The 15,464-nt window shown below is 46.5% G+C and overlaps 1 protein-coding gene across 1 annotated transcript in view; it reads right to left on the minus strand.

Annotated features, from left to right (window-relative positions):
• Positions 1 to 15,464, minus strand: part of Efcab6 (EF-hand calcium binding domain 6) — a 214,376-nt gene that overhangs the window by 80,272 nt on the left and 118,640 nt on the right. The window contains exons 15-18 of the mRNA XM_005379444.2: positions 10,577 to 10,639; positions 10,308 to 10,468; positions 9,097 to 9,267; positions 7,509 to 7,668 (exon numbers count right to left, since the gene is read on the minus strand). Coding sequence (XP_005379501.1) covers positions 7,509 to 7,668; positions 9,097 to 9,267; positions 10,308 to 10,468; positions 10,577 to 10,639 — 555 coding nt within the window. The remainder of the gene's footprint in view (positions 1 to 7,508; positions 7,669 to 9,096; positions 9,268 to 10,307; positions 10,469 to 10,576; positions 10,640 to 15,464) is intronic.

A 15,464-nucleotide genomic window follows, 5' to 3' on the forward strand; every position in this document is an offset into this window, starting at 1 on the left:
AGATAAAAACAAGTTCCATGTGAATTAAACATTTACATTTTAAATATACGACAATAAAAACTCTTCCAAGAAGCCAATTGGAAAGTTAAGGATCAGAAATGCAAATTAAAATAATGAACATAATCTTGACTATCGTGTGCTAGCACACATTAAAATTTCTATTATCCTCAAAGTTGGTAAACATTGGGATCTTAGGAACTCCCAAACATTCCTGATAGGAATAAATTTGATAGGTTCTTTGGAAATGTAATATGGTAATATGCATTAAATCTTTAAACATATTTTTAATAAAAACAATTTCATAATAAAATAAAAGAATAACAGTAGTTAATACACTGTTCATCATAACCTTGAAAGAAGTTACTCAGAGTATAAGATATAACCAAAAGGCTCTCTTATGAATAAGAAACAGATATTAGCACCAAACTTTCTTTTCAATGAACTAAGAGAAACTAGAAGAATAAATGAAATAAATTAGCATATATATTAAATATTTTTGAAACAATACAATAATTTGAACAATTATTTGAACTTCTATTTTTATCTATCTTCTATTTTGCTCTTTATTTGTGTAAATAGTTTGAGTTTCTCATATAAGAGAAACTGTGCAGTATTTTTTTGATTCTTTTTTTTTTTTTGTAGTGGGAATCAAACTCAGGACCTCATGCTTGCCAGGCAGGCGCTGTGCCGCTGAGTTACATCCCCAGCCCAGTATTTAAACTTATGTGTCTGACGTCTTTCACTTAACATTATGTTCTCACAATGTGTAAGTGTACGACAAGCTATCAGAGGTGGGGGAGTAATGGTAGATGTGAGCAAAGTGTGTTCTGTGCATAGTGAAAATGTCACAGTGAAACCTATTGTTCTATGTAATTAAAATACACTACTAAAAAGAAATCTATTATCTGATTGCAATAAAATCAACTGTAAAATCCATAATAAAAGGTAAACTAGAAAACAAATGTTGGGAAGTGAGATGCACTTTTTTGTCTTTTTGAGACAAGGTCTCACTATGCAGTGCAGGCTGGCCTTGAACTCACTTTGTAGTCCAGGTTGGCCTCAGACTAGCAGCAATCCTCCTGCCTCAGTTTCCCAAGTGCTGAGATTATGGACATGCACCACAACACCTTTCGAGATGAACTTTTAAAGATAAACCATTAAAAAAAGAACAAATCACTTGGGAGGTTGAGGGAGGAGGATTGCCGCAAGTTTGATGCCAGCCTGGGCTATATAGTTAGTTCAGGGGCAGCTTGAACTATACAGCAAGACCCTGCCTCAAAAAAACAGAAAAAGAAATCACGAGGGAAATGGTAACATATTTGGGACTAAATGATAATGAAGATTTACCAATAATCATATGATGTGGCTGATCCTATACTTAGAGGGAAAGATACAGCTATAAATTCATACATTAGAGAAATACAGGCTGAAAATCACTGATCTAAAATTCTACCTTGGGAAATTAGAAAAAGCAAGTTAAATCCAAATCAGGTAGAAGGAAGAAAACAACATACCAACAGAAACAAATGACATTTAAAACAAACACACAATAAGGAAAATAATGATACCAATAAAGTTGTCATGTTGAAAAGACTAATAAAGTGACACACTTCAACTTCTGGACACTGGAGAAGCCTCAGAGAGCCAAGGATGCAGTTAGGACCAAAGGTACTCAAAGTCCAAGAAGGTGCGAATTTCGCGGGTGAACCCAGCTGCCCATTCCCCGAGGCCGGCAGAGGATTCTGGGAGTGGACGTCGGATGGAGAAGTCGGGTTGGTCTGAGCAGAGGTCGCACCAGCGAAGCTTGCGTTGGGCAGTGCCCTGCAAAATGAAAACTGGGGGGCCCGCCCTAATCTGGCTTCTGCTTCCAGACCCGGGCTGTTCTGCGGATGGCAGCCCCCACACTCCGGGGCACTTAGGAGACAAAGCCAGCAGGGAGGAGGGCCCCAGGCAGGCCCCAGAGCAGGGGTCAGCGGGCACTGGTTCAGCTGTTCCTCCTGCCCTTTGGAACTTGCTGATGCGGGCACCGCTCTGTGCCAGGGAACCTAGCTGGGGCCTGTGGCCCAGGAGCGTTGCTGGAAGGAGACACACACACCGACCCCTGATGGCCACGCGGGGTGCAGGTTGATGCCGTGAGCCGTGAGGAACCTCAAGGCCGGCCCCTCCCTTCACACGTCCACAGAGCCAGGACACTGTCTGCAACGGGAAGCTCCAGGACCAAACACTGCCTGCTCCTCCCTTGCGTGTGCCTCCCGCCCCCAGTCACTGAGCTCTAGCGCTTGCTCTGGATGACGCTGAGCTCCGGGGGCTCAGTGTGTGACAGCGGCCAAAACGCAGCCCGAGGTCTGACGCCTTTAGCCTGAGGTCCTGGCTGGGCTCCGGCCGGGTGCAGACGCGAAGGTCGCCCACTCTTGCTCTGGCCTCTGTCACCGTGCGGATGCATCCAGGTGTCACTTAGTATGAACAGCTGTGTCCCTCTTACTGCTCCCTTAATTCTGCAGTTTTCCCCTCATAGAACTGACCGTTAGACCGATGAAGAATTCTTTAAACATCTGTTTTATTTACTATACAGAGGTGACTGTCCCAATAGAAGATTTAAAATAAGAGAGGCGAAAATATTTACTATCTGTCTTTTTAAAAAAATCAAATGTATTAGGTCGTAGTTGCTAACTTAATTATCTCCACCCTTGGGCTAAGAGATGCCCGGCGGTGTCCAGGTCCTGTTTTACTATGGGGTCCCTGTCTGACAGGGAGCGCAGGGTGGGGTTAGGATTGCCGGAGGAGGAGTGGGAGGGGCAAACTTCCGGGGTGCGCGGGTCTGATCAGCCAGAAGGGAGTGCGGTGCTCTGCTGGGGACAGGGGGGAAGCTACATCCCGCTAAGCAAGGCGAGGTGTCCTGGCCTCATGCAGGTGGGGAGGAGAAGAGCGAGGACACTTTTAGAGCTGCTAATTCGGGATATGCACAAGAGGGAGTCCGGCAGAGAAACCACCCAGAGAAGGAGAACAAAGTTTCTATCTCCCCGAAAGTTCAGTTTTCCTGCCATGCAACCAGTTCCTGGCCCAACGCTTAGACAAATTTACAATGCACAGAAGTCACAAGGGGCCCTTTGCCTCGGTGAAGCTCGGGACGGCCCTGTCTCAGGCAGGAGGGACAGGCTGCAGGGCAGCGGCTGCTGTGAGAGGAGACCAGCGGGAGACTCAGAGGTTTCCAGGGCCTCCTCCTGCCCCGCCTGGTAAAGAAGATGCAGACGTCGCCGGAAGCTCGGCCTGTGCAGGAGGTCGGCTGGTGTGGTGCTGCGTGCCTTACACACATCAGACAAACGGAGAAGACAGATGACTGGAGTGGGTGTGATGTGACAACACTTCCTCTCAGGGACGTCCAGGCAGCGGCACCTGGTGCCCGGCAGACCCCACCCAGCTCCAGATTCGACTCTCCCCTCTGCCCTGGCAGGGGGAGGGGACGCCTGCGGAGGGTGCAAAGCCAACATCTCTAACTCAGGGCATCCAGGAAGATGGCAAGCGCTGCCCAGTCTCAGTAGTTTGCGGGTGCAGCCAGGCAAGCTGGAGTGTGCGACCTGGGGCTCTTCCCCACCTCCCCCGGCAGGAAACTGTTTCGCCACCCTCACTGCTGCCAGACCCGGAAGAGAGAGGACAAGAGCATTGTTGTCAGAGATCATAATGACAGAAGCTGAGGGGCTTTGTTATTAAAGCCAGCATCCTTGGGGCTGGGGACTTAGCTCAGGGGTGCAGCGCCTGCCTGGCAAGCACGAGGGCCTGAGTTTGATTCCTGGAACCAAAAAAAAGTTAGCATCCTTCTCACAAAGCCCCAAGGCCGGACACGGCCTTGAAACCTGCTACCATCATCACCCAGCTAGCGAGAATCACCCCACCCAGACCAAACGATACCCAGAGGGTCTGCGGTACCCCAGAAAGGCCACAGGGCACCCAGCGAGCCGCAGCATGCCCCGCACACCTGCCTCACACCCAGCAAGCTATGTGACATCCAGCTGGCTGACGCCACACTAACAAGGCCTGTGTCCACCTAGGGAGGGTCGGAGGCCGACCGAGAGGGAGACAGATCCAATTCCAACTTCCGGAGGGGCTGAGAGACACTGAGCTCCCAACCTAAGTCCTAAGCTTTGGTTCCTTTCTTGCAAAGCAGGCACACTGGACTCCCCACCTCATGGGGCTGGGGGTGCGGTGGGGGGTTGAAACGACACGTAAAGCAACTAACTTCCCCAGCGCTTGATTGTTAGAGGAAGTCAGCAGCAGCAGCAGCACTCTCCAGTGGCGGTAATCATCACCATCATCATCTCAGCACCATCTCACCTCCATCATCACCGTCATCATCGGTGTTACATAAAAGTCTCCGGAGAAGTCAATCGATGCCAAAGCCTTCACGATGCTGAAGTTCAGTGTTGGATGCTTTGTGGCATTTCTAACCGTCTGGATGCTTTGTGGCATTTCTAACCTAAACCCTCGCTGTCCACAGCATAATTTTGCTGTCTCTGTGATTTTCCTAATTCTGATACCTCCGGCAGTAGAAAAGCACAGTTTACCCTGATCTATAAGCAATCTCTTTGACTGACAGTGATGATGTATGTTTATATAAGGCTTCACTGCTTAGAGTTCAAGCCCAGAGCCACCACAGGGTGTCCCATGTTGCAGGCCTTTGAGGACAGTCACAGCAGGATTTTCGTGAGAGGCTAAACTCAGCAAGTCCTTAGGTAGGGAGCCAGGGCGTGATTTGCCTGTTTGTGTCTATAATGAATTAATTTTCATGTTAAAAAAAAAAACAGAACACCAAACTTTTTCCTGCATGTTGGTCTGGTTATGGACTAGATGCTGTGTCTCCCCAGGTCAGATGTTGAAATTCTGACCCCCAACGTCAGTGGAATGGGCGCTCCTGTAAAGGAGGCTTCTCGTCCCCTTCCTGCCATCTGGGGACGCAATGAGAAGACAGCAGCCTGCAGCCTGGTGGGTCCTCACCAGAACCCAACCACGATGGCCCTGATCCCAGACTCTAGCTTCCCGAGCCACGAGAAGCATATGTCCTTTGTTCACAAGCCCCATGTGACACTTTGTCCCAGCAGCCGGGGACATGGTCCTTTTTAGGTCCTTTCTAGGGTTCCGCTTTGCCTTCTCCCCTTTGCCCTGGGCCACCTCAAGCTGGCAGGGAAATTTCCACGAAGCCAAGGCCGGAAGAGGGAGCTGAGCGCTGTGATGGTCACTGGCTGGGCAGCAGCAGGATAGCCGGTCATGGAGCTGTCCCCCCGGAGGAGCTTGCGGGGCAGAGATGGGTATGAGAGCTGGGGGCAGGAACACCGTGCAGATGGGCACAGGGGCAGCTTCCCTTCTGGGAATGCCACGGGCACTGCAATGCCCTTGTCCTCACTCTTGGGTGGCGTCTGCTCAGGGTTCCCACAGGGACGTTAGCTCTTCCCTGACTCCTTCCTCACTGCAGGCTCACTTTGCAGAAGACACGGCAGTGTTGGTCTGTCTGGAGGTGTGTGCTGCCACAGAGGAAGACGTAGACAGAGGGGACAGGGGGAGATGGAAGGACACCTTGTGCACACAGTGTCCTGGCAGCAGGGAAGCGGGTGAAAGGATGCGGGCAGGTGCGGCAGAGTGTTTGCAGTGGGGACACCAGGGCCACGAAGGACCTGGGGGCTGTGAGGAATGGAACAGCCTCGGTGGCAGGGACAGGAGGCTGGTGCCCTGGGAGGTGGCGAGCAGGGGGAAGGGACAGTGGGGAGAGCTGGGGTCAGCAGCAATGGCCTGCTAGACCACGCAGGGCCTCCAAGAGCTTTTGGCAGGGCCTGGGCAGGGGTTCTGGTTTAAGGGTGGCTCTGGCTGAGGTGTGGTGGGGCCAGGTGTGAGACCAGGGAGGAGCAGCCCTGACCAGGTAGGAGGGATGGATCGGAGACAACAGGGCAGGGAGGAGTCACCACTTTCCACAGCGATCCTGCAGGGAGCCAGCGGGCTCTGCAGATGAGTCGGGTGTGGCCGGAGGAGGAAGAGAAGGACCCATATAGACTATGTGGCGTTAGCCACGAGTAACTCAGAGAAGGCTGCCTTGACTGAGACGGGAAAGGATGTCGGCATCGCGGTGGCCCTGTCACGGAGAAGTGGAGCAGGCAGGGGCACCAGGGGAGGTGGGGGCCAGGCTGTGCATGACGGAGCCACAGGGTTCAACACAACCATGATCCATGAGACGGAAGACCCTGTCCTGACCTCAGGTGTCCCGGGTGAGCAGAGAGAGGGGCCAGGTGGCAAGTTTACAGTCCCCAGAATTAGTCCAGCTTTGCCGCCACCGTCCCCAAGGCAGTCCCTTCCCTGTCTGACAGGTCAGATGTGGACAAGCACTCCATTCTCAGAAGCTGGAGGCAGCTGGGGAGTCACGAGGCTGCTGGACACTGTGACATCCAAGGCCGGCATGCGTTAGGGGCGGCTGGTGCTGGTCACTTGGGGTGCAGGAGAGGGGAACAGAGGGGGCGAGTGTCAGGTGACGGACATGCAGTTACTTCTCCACCCCTACAATTCGGCCCCCACTGGTACCGCTCACCCCACTGAAGGAGCTCTCACCCACAGCGTCCGCGAGCGGTCACCAGCCACCCGGTCGTCACACCAGGAATCTCAGCGCCATCACTGCGTCCCTCCCCTCCTTACCCTGATTTCTAAGCACGTGGTGACTCTGGTCCCCGCCATGTCCTGCTCACATGACATCAGACCCTCACCACTGACGTCATCTTTCTGCTTTGTTGTGTTGGGGGTGGAGAGAGGGTCTGGGCTCTGGACAGCCGCCTAACCCCCCCTGTGTACTCCACCCCAAAGCGAGGAAGTGCCACAAGGCTGAGCAACAGGACCACAAACCCAGGCCCCGTGCCTGGCGCAAGGCGGGCACCAGAGAAACGGTCAGATCTCACCACCACCTTCTGCTCTTCTCCACCCGGACGCCGCGGCATAGAGGCCGAAACGCTTTCTTTAAAAATAGCCAACGCTGATTAGCTAGGGGGGCAGGAGTTGCAATTTTAAGCAATCATTGAAATTAATTCCCGAGAAGTCTGAGCAGAGCCCTTCCCGCGGAGCTTCCCCTGGCACGAGCTCACCGGTTCCCGCAAGCGCATGCAGATTAGCACCCAGCCCGCCCCGAACGTCACTGCCAGGCTTTTCTTCACGTTTTAGAGGAACAGACCCCAGCTCTGCGATCGCAGCATCGTGGGGACCCTTCCCTGGCAGGCAGGCGCCCGAGCAGCTCTGAGCTGCCGCCCCCACCCTGCCCCCCGACCCCAGGTACGCAGCGCAGAGCCACAGTGGGTCAGTTTTTCTCTGAAGGTGAAGTACCCAGGATTGGCCTCGTTCTTTCTGGAGAAATTCGCCCAAGACAGCTTTTGGCCAAAAGAATCTTTTCCATTCGTTGAAAGACGCCTGGAAGTGGATCTGTGCTGCCCGGGGACACACCTGATTCCTGCCCTGCAGGGACAAAGCACACAGAGCACCCGCCCTACCTTCCTGAAGTCACGCAGGCTGATCTTCCTGTGAAGGCCCTGGCTGACGTCCAGGAATCGCTTTCTGAACGCTGGGTCCTGCCACTTGATATAGCTTTTGAGTTTTTCAGTGACTTCATCTTTGGTCATGTTCTTGGTCCTGTTCCTGGTGGGCTCCGTCCTGAAATCACAAGCAAGCACTCAGAGCTGGCGTGGAGGGACAGAGACCACACGCAGGCTCCCTAGTCCGCGGGGGCACAGCGGCAGGCGGGTGGGGCCTGAAGGGGGCGCTCTCATCACCACTGCGCTAAGACTCCCAGGGTGCTTGGGGCTGGAAGGGAACAGCGTGAGGCCAGGCACATGTGGCAGAAAAAAAAGGTGGTTTTATGAAGCGGGAAAATTTACATTTAAGGCCCATGATAAAGCTTCAGGTTAGAGGAACAGGCCTTTTGGTGGGGATTCAATGAAGGAAGTCACCAAATATCTATAGAGAGGAAGAGAGGGCACAGTTATTCTGAGTTCATCGATGAAAGCAACTTGATGTATAAAATGTACATTTCGTGTGACAGGTACACATGCATGTGTGTGTGCATGTAAGAGAATTATTTCCTTACTGTTTCCTTAGTTAGCTCGCTAGAAGATTACAGGTTCCACTCGGGGGAATAAAAGAGATCTCCGACCGCGGTAGGAGAAGGATTTCCATTCTTCCCTTCTCTTCTGACTTTTAGGAGGTCTCCATGAAACTCTACAACATTTTATGAAATGCTTAATTGCCATTACTTCTTTCCTGGGCTTTAGGAAGCAGACATATCTTGTCACAGAATATTTAACCTTTCTCTTGAAATACCATCTTCCTGCTCACTTATAAAGCAGCTACTATTGGAAAGCCAGAGGTTCACATTTCATTAGCATATCATTAAAATATTCCCACTGCTCTATACTTAACTTTTTAAAAGGAATATAACTGAGTGAAGTGTGTGGCGTTTTACCTTTCCCACAGATTTATGGTAAGCCATGAACAAGCAAGTTAACATAATATCTTTTCATTACAAGACACCTGTATTTTCCAAAAGGAAGATCTAGAATAATCATGGGTCCAATTTCTTTAATAGATTCACTAATGGTGCTTTATTGTTATGATTCAAGTTGACAATTACTTTAATAATTCTATTATTCTCATTAGAAAATGGTAGCTGGCTTGCTGGTATGTTTTGCAATAAATATTACATGGTGGTAAAGAGCCTGGGCTTCTGGAAAGGAAGAGATGTGCGTGCAAGGTACAGAACAGCGAAGTAGTGGACAGCTCTGCGAGATGAGCCCTGGGTTTATGACCCAGCCCTGCCACCAAGTGTGTGAATGATCCGAGAGCACTCTCCACCTCTGAAACACCAGTGCCTGCGTTTCTAAAAATTCACATACAAATTTGGTCATTTCTAAATCTCTGCTTGCTCTAAAATTCCCTGACTCTAATCACTGTACAGAGAGCATGCCATCTTTCTTATTTAAATAATAAACTATTCAAATATTCAGCCAACAAATATTTACTAAATGCTCCGTTCCCCGCAAGGCACTGTGGTTTGAGTGTATCTTTCCTTGCGCTTTATTTTACCTCTCAGAGAGGGCCGGCTGCCACTCTCCTCCTTTCTGAAAGCGTTCTCTCGACTGATCCTCTGGAACAAGAACCGGAGAGACCATAGGGGGGGCATTTATTCTGAAGCATGCCAAAAACTTCTTGTAAAGGATGTTTTCTGAAGTCATATCTTGAAACTTACAGCAGAGTCTGAATTTGAAAAATAGAGCACAGCCATTAGAGTGGCTAAAATCAAAAGTACCGACTCTGTCCCCCCAGCATTGCTGAAGATGTAACTGTAGCACTCACCCACTGCCTGTGGGAATGTAAAATGGTATGATCACTTTGGAAAGCAGGCTGGCAATTGATTACACAGCTACCAGAGGAACCAGCCATTCTGCTCCTAGGCACTTACCCACGAGAAATAAAAATGTATGTCTACACAGAGAGTTGTACAGTATATACAGCTTTATTTGTAATAGTCCCAAGCAGGAAACAAACCAGCAACAGAGGATGTGTATACAAATTAGTGAAGCCATGCAATGGAGTACTACTCAGCAATGAAAAGGAATGAACTGCTGATATATCTGACAACATGCCTGAACCTCAGTGTCATTGCACTTAGCGAACACAGTCAAACAAAAAAGAGAACATCTTGTGTTCTCCCATTTACGGAAAACTCTAAGAAATGAAAAATCTACCGTGATAGCCAACTGATATTGGCTTATGGGTGGAAAGGAGCAGTGAACGGCAAAGGGGTGTAAGGTAGTGAAAATACGTGACATCTTGACTGTTATCTTGTGGTGGTCTCATGGATATTGACACATGATGAATTTAATCCAGTTATATTATTTTAACATGTGCAGCTTACTTAAATAAGGACATAATTAGTGTAAAAATGAATTTTTCAAAATTAGAAATTTGGGTATGGAATCATGTAAGTACTTATATTGGAATTTTTGCCTACGTAAACATTTTGTGTAAATGTAGGAAACCACTGATATAGCAGAATTTCTTCCTTTCGTTCCTTCCCTCCCCCTTTCCCTTCCATCTTTCTTTGTTATTCAGTGCTGTGGATTGAAACCGCTGAACTGCCCACGAGCCCTAGGGCTGATTTCTTTTTCAACATTTTGTTCAATTATCAATATTCCCTATTAGTATTGGAAAAATACGTAGAAAAAGGCTTAGGATTATTAAACGTATTTGCTGAGAAACATTAAGTAAATTACTTCTGTAATCAGAAAACTTACTTTATTAAATGTTTATTTGTTAAAAATGGACAGAATATGCGCATGACTTTCTTGAAATGATTCCGAGTGATGAACCCTGTGTCTCTGAGGTCATATGACTGCAGCATGTTACAAAAAGCTTGTAGATTCTTAGCAACTGCATCATGAACCATTTCTTCCACCTAACATAAGAAATACACAGTTACTGGGCTGCACGTGTGTACCCAGTGTGCTGGCACTCTTGCATGGCACAGGAGGGTGTCACAAAGAGAAAGCCAAGTGCTACTTACTGAATCCCACGCCAAGGAAAGTGGTGTCTTAGCGCCTGTACAGGGAGAGGAGGCTTTTCTCATCTAAGTGGGAAAGAGAAAGAACATAAATATAAATCACTCTTGAACAGTGTGGGAGCTTTCAAGGCAGCTGGACTTCAACGTGAATCCTAACCCTAGTTCCTAAACCTTGACAGCAGGGATGGAGGAACCAGGGTCTCCTGGGTGGGAGTTCCCCTCCCAGCCTCGGCTCTACGCATACATGCAAGCACTTTGTACATACGTTTCTCTTTAAAAAAAAAAAAAAAGCAACAGATAAAACACATATTCTTATGCCTGATCTTCTCAAAAGTTTCTAGAATTTTATACTAAAACATTAGTCCTGAAGTGATACACATAAGCAGGTACTGAGATGTTTGTTGTGGTAAAATTTACAAGACAACAAGGAGTGCTCTTGTTTTTTAAAATGAGGTAGCAGAATTTATATGAAACATTAACAATATATTAAGGAGTGACAACAGAGATTAAAGAGTCATGAGCTATATGATCCCCTTTTTAAATAAAAATAGGTATAAATGAAAGAGTATATCTAAGCTCATTGAAATGTATACATGAAATATGCTCAGTTTTTAAAAATATCAATTACAGCTCAATAAGCTGTTTTTTTTTTAAGAGAGAATGCTTGTGCATGTGTGCATACATATATAGTTTTGGAATGACAGATAACACAGTGTAACAGTGGGTCTCAATATTTTGATGTTAGAATTAGTGATTTTTATTTTCTCCTCTTTGCATACATGTGCATTCTAATTTTTCTATTCATTCATTCATTTAACCAATGACCTGGTAGCTGGACGTGGTGGTGCATGCCTGTGATCCCAGCATTTGGGAGGCTGAGACAGGAGGATTGATGCAAGTTCAAGGCCAGCCTGGGCTACAGAGCAAGTTGAAGTCCAGGCTGAACTATATAGTGAGACCCTGCCTCAAAAAGTAAAATAAATAAATAAAAACTAACAAGTGACCCAAGAGGACTAGCCCTGTGGTGCCATGGGCAGTGAGAACAGGAAGGTCTCTGCCTGTGTTGAGAGAGGACCACGGCAGACCATGAATGGGACTTTGTGGCATGACCAGCGCTGAGGGCTCCAAGAGTCCATAACCGGAGGACAGGGCTTGGCCAGAGACGTCACGTGTGTACCCAGTACGCTGGGCACACTGAACTGGGCACACTTGGGAAACCATAATATTAAAATGACGCCTGAAACTTAATGCATGTTTGCTAGATTCTACACATTTTGTGTGCACTGTCTTGCCAAATCTCCATAGCAACTGACAAGGCGGGTCTGTCATCAAGCCTGTTTCACAGACAAAGACCTGAGTCTTAGGGAGGTAAACATTTAGTCCTGGACACAGCTCACAGGGGGCAGGCTGTGATTTGAACACAGGCACTCAAGCTCCCTTCTGGCTGGTGGCCTCTACACCCTGTGGCTCCATTTCATCTTGCACAGGAGTGCCAACAGTGAACTGAGTCAAGGTGTACTTCCATGCTTATGCACTGTGGTGGCTGTTATCCAAGATGTCCCTTGAAAGCTCGTGTTAAAGATGGCTGCCGTGGGGAGCTGACTGGATCGAGACTCTTCCTTCATCAGTGGATGGATCCAGAATGAGCTCAGAATTTGTGAGCAGAGAGGGGATGGGAGGGGAGAGGATGGAAACAGAAGGGTGCCTAACTGAAGCAAGTGGGTCGTGGGGGGTGACATTAGGGGCTACATCTGCCCCCATCCCTTTCCCTCTCTCTGCCTCTTGTCTGCCATGAGGGGGTCCACTCTATGCCGCCACACACTCTCCGCCATGATGCTCACCCTCACCACAGGCCTACAGACCGTGTGGGCTCTTCCTTTCCTGTTCGAATCCCTTTCATTTCTTTCTCTAAGTTTCATTTCTTTCTCTTTGGCTTCTTCCTTTCCTGTTCAAATCCCTTTCATTTCTTTCTCTTGCCTAATTACTCTGGCTAAGATTTCAAGCACTATATTGAACAGACATGGTGAAGGCAGCAACCCTTGTCTTATTCCTGATATGAGAGGAAATACTGTCAGGTTTTCCTCATTTAGTGTGATGTTGGCAGAGGGAACAGAAGGGGGTCGGGCATCATTTTAATATTATGGTTTCCCAAGTGTGAACCATGGACTGAAACCCTAGCCAAAAGAATCCTTTCCTCCTTTGTTACTCTCGGGTGTTTTGTCACAGCAACAGAAAGCTGACACACATATGTTCACCCGTGCATATGTTCACACATGACCCCGGTGCACAGAGGCTCAGCCTAACCGACCCATGCAGCACAAGCACAGCTACAATCATCATGCCTTTGGCCCCCGCCAGTTTTTTCCATCCAATTTCCCTAATAAATAGGTCATGAGACTTTTATGTTTAAAAGTAATTATAAATTAGCATTACCTTGGTACCAAGGACTCAACAGAAAAAGAGAACTACAGGCAATTTCCTTAATGAACATAGATACAAAAATCCTCAACTGAATACTTGCAAACAGAATGCAACAAATCATTAAAAAGACCATGCATCATGTCCAAGTTGCTTTATCATGTGTAAATCAACGTATGTGAATAGATAAACATAATACACCACATAAGCAGAAGTCAAGATAAAAATCACACGATCATCTCAACAGATGCAGAAGAAGCCTTTACAAAATTCAACATCCATTCATGTTAAAAATCCTGACAAAAATAGGCAGAGAAAGATCTTACCTTAAACAGATAAAAGCCATTACTGACAAACCCTCTGCCAACATCACACTAAATGAGGAAAAACTGACAGTATTTCCTCTCATATCAGGAATAAGACAAGGGTTGCTGCCTTCACCATGTCTGTTCATAGTGCTTGAAATCTTAGCCAGAGTAATTAGGCAAGAGAAAGAAATGAAAGGGATTTGAACAGGAAAGGAAGAAGCCAAACTATCTGTTATGGTTTATGTCTGTGTGTCCCCCCAAAGCCTCATGTGGCCATGGGGCAGGCTTTTAGAGTTTAATTATGGGTGTGAGAGCTGCACCTGCCCTGGGATGGATAGTTTGCATATGTAAGGGAGAGGAAAAGAGTGCTTGAGGCCATTCCTCCCCCATTCCTCCCTGGTGTATGCTGGGTGCTTAGCTGTGTTCTGCCACCCTGAGATGTAGCTCTCTGCCATGTGCCACTCTGCCTTATAATCTGCCAAGTACGGACTGAAACCTCCACGAACTGTAAGCAAAATAAACTTTTCCTTCCTTAATTTTGGGCATCAGGTATTTTGTCCCAGCAACGAGAGAAAAGTAACCAAGACACTATCCTATTTTGCAAATGACATGATGCTTTACATAAAAGATCCAAAACACTTAGCGAACAAATTCAGCAAAGTGGCAGGATACAAAATCAACACTAAGGGGCCAACGATAAATACTAGAGAAAAGATAGCACCCTGAACAGATGGTGCTGGGAAAATGGGTTCCCCACGTGCAGAAGAATGAAACTTGATCCGTAGCTCTCACCCTGTATTAAAATCAAATCAAAACAGATCACAGACTTACACATAGAGACAGAAACATGGAATCTGCGGGAAGAAAAAAACTGGTAAAACTCTTGAGGACACAGTCATAGGCAAGGACTTCCTGAACAGAGCCCAGATTGCATAAGAAATGATACCAAGAGTCAACAAATGGGATTAAATCAAATTAAAAAGCTTCTGCAGAGCAAAAGAGATAACCAACAGGGTGAAGAGACAACCTACATAATGGCAAAAAATTTCTCTTCTTTTTTATTTTAAAGATAAAAGAACAAAATAACAAAAACAAAGACAAAAACAAAACAACACGAAAACTATAAAAATGATACAGAATTTCAAAACAAAATGATAGGAAAACAATGGTTAGTGTATTACTTTTGTTATCTTCAAAATAGTTGCTCAGATTACCAGATATAGGTGTGCAAGACTGATCAAACAAACATTAACTGCTCCTTTCAATAAACCAATAGAAATTAGTAGTAAAATTATCTTAGCTATCTTGTGTATATATACATGTATTTTTTTCCTTTCCTTCTTTCTTTTCTCCTTTCCTGCATCCCAGTTGTTCTTTCCTATTGAGCGGTTTCTTCCCTTTTCACAATATCTATTGTACCTTTAAGATGTTATTTACACTTTCAATTTCTTATGCTAGGGAGACAATATGGTATTACATATGCAGGTCTGATTTATTTCACATATGAGTATGGTCTCTAGTTGCATCCATTTATCTATAAAAGCCTCAAATTTATCCTTCTTTATAGCTGAGTAATACTCCATTGTATAAAAACACCACAACTTTTTTTATCCGTTCCTTAGTTGATGGGCCTTTGGGTTGTTTTCAAGATTTTGCTATGACAAACTATGCTGCTATAAACATATCACTGTGGTATGATGTTTTTTAATTCTCCTGGGAAAATACCTAGAAGGGGAATTGTTGGGTTAAATGGGACCTCTAATCCTAATGTTTTGAGGAATCTCCAGACTGATTTCCAAAGTGGCTGCACCAGTCTACATTGCCACCAATAGTGAAGAAGGATTCCTATTTCCCCACAGCCCCTGCAGAGTTTGTTGGTTGATTTTTGATAGTAGCCATTCTTTCTGGGGTGAGATGGAATCTCAGTGTTCTTTTAATTTGCATTTCTTGAATGATCAATGATGTTGAACATTTTTTCATGTATTTATTTGCCATTTGTATTTCTTCATCTGAGAAGTGTGTATTCATCTCACACGCCCATTTTTGGTTTGGACTGATTTTTTCTGATTTTTTTCAATTCTCTATATGTTCTAGATATATGTCCTTTGTCTGAGGGACAGTTAGCTAAAATGTTTTCCCACTCTGTGGGTTGTCTTTTCACTCTA

Source organism: Chinchilla lanigera, unplaced genomic scaffold, assembly GCF_000276665.1.
Source record: "Chinchilla lanigera isolate Chin_1 unplaced genomic scaffold, ChiLan1.0 scaffold00012, whole genome shotgun sequence".
Classification (NCBI taxonomy): domain Eukaryota; kingdom Metazoa; phylum Chordata; class Mammalia; order Rodentia; family Chinchillidae; genus Chinchilla; species Chinchilla lanigera.